We start from the raw sequence: 6896 nt of genomic DNA on the forward strand, positions 1-6896 counted from the left end.
TGGGCGGGGCTCGAGGGGGTGGGCGGGGCATTCCCCCCTTGCACTGCCTGTGCTCAGCACAGCGCCTGTACCCGGCAGTGCCCGGGTGTCTGTGCCCTGGCGGTGCGACTGTGCCCTGGCAGTGCCTCCTAAGGCACCTGTCCCCTCATAGTGGGACTCTACCTGGCCGTGCCCCCTGGGTGCCTGTATCTACCCCAGCAGTGTGACTGTACCCCGGCAGTGCCCCCCAGGAACCTGAACCCCAGCAGTGTGCCTGTATCCTGACAGTGCCCCCCGGATGACTGTACCTTGGCCATGCACATGCCCCCTGATAGCATCCTCAGTGTGCCTGTACCCCAGCAGCCTGCCTGTACCCCTGCAGTCTGCCTGTCCCCTGGGCTAGTGCCTGCAGTCTGCCTGTACCCCGCAGAGCGCCTGTGCCCTGGCAGTGGCCCAGCGTGCGTGCACTGTGGCAGAGCGCCTGTGCCCCAGGAATGCCTCCGTGCGCCGTGCCCCGGCTTGGTGCCAGCCAGGCACCTCCCAGCGGGATGGGCCCTGGCTCCGAGAACGAGGAAGCAGCTGCGGCCGCCGGCAGCGTGCTCAGCCGCCGCTTGCTGTGGGGAAGTGATGCCTGTACCACCGGCCCGGGGGGAAAAGTCCCCCGGCCGGAGACCGCCCTTCCTCAGCACCGCCCGCCCGTCCTCGCCGCCCCTTCCTCCCGTGCGGAGACAGAGCGGGCCCCGCTGCACTGCAGCCTCCCGGCACCAGCCCGTGTCCCCTCCACTCCGCTCAGGGTGGTTTCCCGGGGTGTTTCCCCGCTGGGGCCGTGGCCCGGGTGCCGCCCGCCCTGCGGCCGCCCCGTGGGGCCCATGCCTGCTCAGCGCAGTGCCCGGCCCCGTCGGCGTCAGGCGGCGAGCGCCCCGCGGCCGCCCGGGCGATAAAAGGGCCCCCCCAGACGCTCCTCCTCCGCCGGGCGAAGGTGACGCGGACGCGGCGGGCAGCGGTGCGTGTGGCGGCCCGGTCATGGCGTCGCAGGCGGGAGGGCTGCCTGTGCCCCTGCTGCTGCTGCTGCTGCTCAGCCTTGCCGGGCGGGACGGCCTGGTGCTGGGTAAGGTGGGAGCCGGGATGCGGCCGGGCGAGGGCTGAGGCCGGTCAGACCTTTGCCCTTCTCACCCGCAATGATTTGGCTGGCTGATGGGTGATTTATCACAAGGGCAACCTGCCGCGGGGCAGTGGGGTCAGGGGGTTTCGTCCCCGCTGCTTTTGCTGCCTTAGCTGGAAGCCACGTCGCCTTGGCAGCGCCAAATAGCCCTGCGTGGGCGGCAGGGTCGTCGGGATCATGCGGGCCTGGAAAAATGGCAAATACTGTCCTAATATTTGCATTGCAAACAAAGCAGGAGCGGTGCTTATTTCTGTGAGAGCCGCCGGGCTCCTCTGCAGGTCCCTGCCACCTGGGGAGTCCCGGTCCCCCACGCGAGCCCTGGGGCACCGGCACCGGCCCTCCACATCCCTCGCAGCCCCCAGGGTAGCACGGGGCTTTTGCGGATCGCAGCACGTCCCTCGCAACTCGCCCCCGAGCTTGCAAGCTGGGATTTGTTCCTGTTTTACTCCAGTTCAGTGGGGCTGGTTTTCCCCCGCTCACATTATTTATGCCTCATGTTATCAGTTCCTGAATATCTGCATCAGAGTTGTTTGTATAAGCTCCTGATGAGATACCAGCATGTCTCATGGTAACCAGTTCCTGAACAGCTGCTCTTCCTGTCGGACGGGTTTGTTCGACTTCCTCCAGGGATGGTCAAAGGTGGTGGAACGTGACTTATCTCTGAGGCCCAAAGGAGTTTCTGCCCCGAGACGTAGAGATGCCCACGGGTTGTTCCTGGTTTGTCAGGCTGTGAGGCTTAGTCACCCTTCCATGCTGATGAGCAGGTTGCTCTTTGAGGTGACGTGCCCGATCTCCATGCCTGGCACAGGACGGTGAATCCCCGCTCCTGACTCTTGGTGGCTCTGGGTCTCTTAGGGAGCTCAAGTGTGGTGGTGATGCTGGGCCATGCCTGGCACAGCCATGGTTTTAGCCTTTCATGACAAGCCTTTGCATGCTTCACTCTCTAACCTCTTTGCAGGGACGACAGGCACAGATAAGACAGTGAAGGTGTCCCCAACTTTTTCTGCATTCTCAAGACCCACGGAGACTTCAGTGCTTCTGCCCACCATTACCTCCACCAGCACAGCCACCACTCCTCCATCCAGCCCTGAAGTGGGAACCTCCACCCCAGAGGAGAGGTCCAGCACACCACCATACACCTTCACAGCCAGCACTGTGACTACTTGGGGTAGCAGCCCCACAGTCTCTAAAGTCCTCACGCAGACTGAGAGGGGCAGCACAGCCCACAGCTCTGCCAGTTTGCCTGCTGGCACCACCATGGTCCAGGTAGTCTCCAGCACCACAGGAAGGGGGACCACCACTGATGCTCAGTCTCCAACCACTGCAGCTGTGACATCCACCCATGCTGAGAAGACAGCCAGCACATCCCTGGGGACCAGCACAGCTCCAGGCGTCAGCTTGACCAGAGGTGACGCAAGCATGGTGCCTCCTTCCACCTCCTCTCTTCTTGCTTCCACCATGGAGGGCACCACACTTGCCACGAGCACCAGTGAAGAGACAGCCACGACCTCCTCGCTTCGCAGCACATCCCAGGAGACCAGCAGTGCATCTCCCTCTACAACGACTCCTCCCATCACAATAGAAGAGACATTCACTTTGGCTGGGTCCTCGACATTGCTGGAAGGCACCATAACTGCTTCCATCACCAGCACAGCGGTCTCAGAGAGCACCCCCACTGCCACCCAGCCAGAGACCACAACTGGGACCACCCCTGGTATCTCCACCCAAACCTCAGGGACAGCCCTGGACACCATGACAGTGCCTCAAACCTCAAGTGCAGGAATGAGTGAGTACAGCTTGAGGGGGTGCTCAGAGACCAGGGGCATGCTCAGAGTTAGACAAAGCCCTCCAGGATCTCCAATCCTGCTCCTGACGGGTACCCAATTACCTCGTCCTGGGCCCCGTGTACTGTGTCTCTGCCTGAGGCAGGTACAGCCTGCACCCCTGTCCCCTGGGTATTTGCCACGTCTCTGTAAGCATCTGGATGCTGAAGAGTCCTGGTACAACTCAGGTGCTACAGCCCCCCAGCATGAGTGGATCATGCACCACATGCTGGTACACTGCAGACCAAGCGATGGTACTATATATCTGGTGGGTGTGGGATGCCAGAGTCCCTGGTAGATAAACTTGCTGGGGAAATGCAGTCTTACAAAAGCCCTGCAGAAAAATCTGTCTGATCTTATTGTAATAGAAGCAGTCATCGGCTGGGAAAATATAATGCCCAGTTCACTGCTGGGTATGTACTTGGGTGTTACATGTAGGGAGTACTTTGCTACAGCCAGTGATTTCCCCTCTGCAGGGCAGAATCTGCAGCCCCAGGTATGAGAGGTGCAGGCTAGGTATGAAGGAAGAACTTGGGAGCTGTGGTGTGGAATTAATAATCATCCTCACACCAGGCTATGAGGGACTCTTCCACAGCATACATGGGCAGTGTGCCCCAGTTTGTCTCCCAACTCATCTGTACGGATGTCGTCCGCAGGCCGTTATTGCAGCAGTGACATGGATTTGTGCCTGGAAAGCTGCGGGAACAGGTTTGCTTGTGTTCCCAAAAATACTCTGCCAGGAGGGGCTGGAGCATAGCCCGCCCCACCGGAGTTAACCTTTCCGAGGGCTGAGAACAGTCGTTGGCTCTTACCCAGGGGAACCAGCCACTGCCTTTGTACAGTCCCAGGTCTCAGAGCAATGCTAGCACTTCAGGAAACGGGGACCTGGCAGCAGGGGAGGTCTTATTTTTTGGCTAGTCCTTTCCCAGCTGTAGAAACTGTAGGAACATCTTGCATCTCTGCAGGCACGACTAATGTTACCTCAGTTTACCCATCCACGGAGCCCTCTTCCCTTGCCACTGACTTAATCCAGAGTCCAGAGGTTACCATCAGCACCACCGCAGACAAGCCAACGACACTGCTTGTCTGCCCCAGCGCCGCGACTAACACCAGTAAGTACAGCCCCTTCTCACCTCCTGGGGCCCCAAACCCTCCTGCAGCTGGGCTGATGGAGGCCTGCGTGCCCCGCTACGCCATGGGCATTGCCATCACCCCAGCACTGCAGTAGCCTTTGGACTTCCCAGCAGCTAGTGTGGGGTCCCCACGCTAGCCTGTGGAGCCAAAGAAAGCTGTCTGCCCCTGGGAGTCCAGTGCCTTTACCGTGTTCTTGATACGGGGACATTGACAGTCTGTGAGATGTGTGGTGGTCCCTTGGGAACACGCAAGGTGGGCAGCAGCCTGAAAAGCAGGTCTGAAAAGACCTGCCAGCCCTGAATGGGGGAAGGGAGACCTTTTCCATATCCCCTCCCTCCACATGCATGTCTCAGGCTCCCTCCTGCTGCCAGTGGAGATGGACAAAATAAGAGCAATGCATGTTTTCCCAGCTGTGTTGTAGGTGGAGAACAGCAGCCCTGTTTTCTGTACACAAGGAGGCTTATTCACCTGCCAGTGTAGGGGTCCATGACGTGACCAAGCTGTGGTCTGAGAGAAGGTCCTGTGTCTCAGTGACGGTGCTGGATTAGGGAGCTGAAATCTGTCTGCTTACCTCTCTCTGCTCTCTCATATGCTTTGTTGCACAGCCTTCGACAAGCCATTTCGTCTCTCTGTGCTTCCCTGTACGATATGGATGGTGATAAATCCCAGGTGGGGACAGGGACTGTCTCCTATGAGCTGACACAGCTCTGGAACCAGGATGCTGCGATCCTGGGGAGAGGGCTCCAGACCTTGCCGCAATACAACTGAAGGGTCAGTAGAGATAACAAGAGCCATGTTTTCTGTTCCTAGGTGCATCTCACCTCTTTCTGTCACTGCGCCTAACCGTTCCCCTGGACCTTGAAAACTCCGTGGCCCAGGAGCTAATTTTGTCCAAGGTAAGGCCTTCTAGGAGTGCACTGAAGAGGGGGTGCCAGTTTGCATTTGCCAGCCAAGGGCCGGTAAACTGGGGAGGGAGTCAGACAGCCAGACAGGGAGAATGACTGTACCTTGTGTTGAATTTTACCCTGAGCCCTTTCAAGGGAAAGAAATTCTCCTTAGCCTGGGCTGGTCAAGGCTCCTGGTGGGGAATGGGTAGCAGGGAGCCTCTCCTGAGCTGTTTTTAAATGCCGTGTGGGTTTCATGGCTGTCCTCTCCCTCCAGCTCCGTGGGGATCTGCAGACTGCGTTCCCGTGCGCTGGCTTCACGGTGGAGTGGAGAGGGAAGAGGAGGACCTGAACGCTCTTCTCCCAGCCTGAGGACCTGCAGGGCAGGGACCTGAGTAAATTTGCAAGCCTTCTGCTCTCAATTCCTTATTCCATGTTGGTGTGGCTCTCTAGGGTAACCTGTGCAGCTCCTGTTGAACCCAGACCCCCCCATCCAACACTGCACCCCCGCAAGGACCACCAGTGTGCCCTGCACCCTAGTGTTCTCCTGAGCCGGGCTTGTCCCTGCCACTCCCTGCAGTCTATCCGCATCTCACTCCACGCTGCAGAGCTCAAGCCCTCCCATGGCCTTGTACCAGTCCCGATGCCCTCATTTGGGTCCTTCTGCTGTCCCCTGGCTCTCTTGGGGGGCTGGAAGGAGAGACAGGCTGCCCATGAGACCCTACAAGGGCTGGGCTTTCATGGCTGGGACGGCAATGAGCGATGGCTGAGTCATAAAAACCACCCTTGGGGCTGATAAATAAGAGAAAGGAGATCTAGAGACCCTGTTCCTGGGCTAGTTAACACTGGTAGGTGGCAGGTCTCTGTCCAGAGCTTAGTCTGTTGGTACTAGTGACCTACAAGGCTTTGCAGCCTGGAGATACTGCAATACCAGAACCCTTGGAGAGCCGCTGCTAGATGGGAAGAAGCTGGAGGGCTGCTTCGTGTCTGGAGCAGGGCCAGGATGGAGTCCAGGGGTGGCTCTGGGAACAAAACAGAAGAGGAAATGAGCCCCCTTTTCCAACCGAGTACAGTCCTGGGGCCAGCCGTGCTCTTCAGCCCTTCAGCGTGGAGGATGAGTGAAACCGAAGCCCATCAGCTCTTCCCCCGGGCCTGCCTATGGTCTCGGTAATGGAGCAGCGCATCCACACCAACGCAGGCAGGGCAGTGAAAAGAAATCCCACATTTTCCATGGCAAAGATGATGACTTCTTTTTTTCCAAGTTACCTTCCTGGATTTTTGGCTTTGCTCTCTAGCAGGAGCACCATGGAGGAAAACCAACTGTATCCAGCTGGGAACCAACTGGATCTGATTACTCCTTAGCAACCAGCAGTGGCCACCAGCTAGGATGGGTTCCAGCACAGCCGAACCTTTATTTATATGCTTCCTTCTCTGAAATAAATGATGGGCTGGGAGATTTGCTTTTGCAGTTCCCCCAAGTGGAGCAGGTGATTTTCTCACCCGATTGCAGAAAGCGAGTGTGTTTAGGTTGCTGAGGGGTACCCAGTGGGCTGGTAGCCCCTGGGGAAACCTTGCTGGCTGCAGATCAGATAGAGCGAGGGTGGGAATAGGAAAAGCCTTTCCATGCAGGCGAAGCCCAGCCTCGAACATCCAGCATCTGAACGGGCCTGGGGGCTTGTGGCACCCCCTGCTTCGCTGCTCTCTGGCCCATTACGCCCCTCCTGCAGCTGGTGCAGCTGTGTGCACAGTGGGGCCATGGAAACCCTACGGACTGTGGTCCTTCCCTTGGTTTTTTTCCAGTTTCCAGCTAAGGAGATGGCTGTAGTCTGTCCCCCTGCAGCAAAGTCATTTATTAACTGATTAATTGAGCAGATAAAATCAAACTGAAGCAATTATTACCCTAAGCAAGTCACC

General features: G+C 58.1%; 1 protein-coding gene across 1 annotated transcript; it reads left to right on the plus strand.

Moving 5' to 3' along the window:
• The first annotated feature begins 555 nt into the window (after positions 1 to 555).
• On the plus strand, positions 556 to 6441 carry LOC112979353 (mucin-2-like). The gene is made up of 5 exons (XM_026093450.2): positions 556 to 1087; positions 2100 to 2927; positions 3930 to 4076; positions 4909 to 4994; positions 5260 to 6441. Exons 1-5 carry the CDS (start codon positions 607 to 609, stop codon positions 5332 to 5334), a joined length of 1617 nt encoding a protein of 538 aa, XP_025949235.2. The 5' UTR covers positions 556 to 606; the 3' UTR covers positions 5335 to 6441.
• The last annotated feature ends 455 nt before the right edge of the window (positions 6442 to 6896 follow it).

Source organism: Dromaius novaehollandiae, chromosome 9 (assembly GCF_036370855.1).
Source record: "Dromaius novaehollandiae isolate bDroNov1 chromosome 9, bDroNov1.hap1, whole genome shotgun sequence".
Classification (NCBI taxonomy): Eukaryota; Metazoa; Chordata; class Aves; order Casuariiformes; family Dromaiidae; genus Dromaius; species Dromaius novaehollandiae.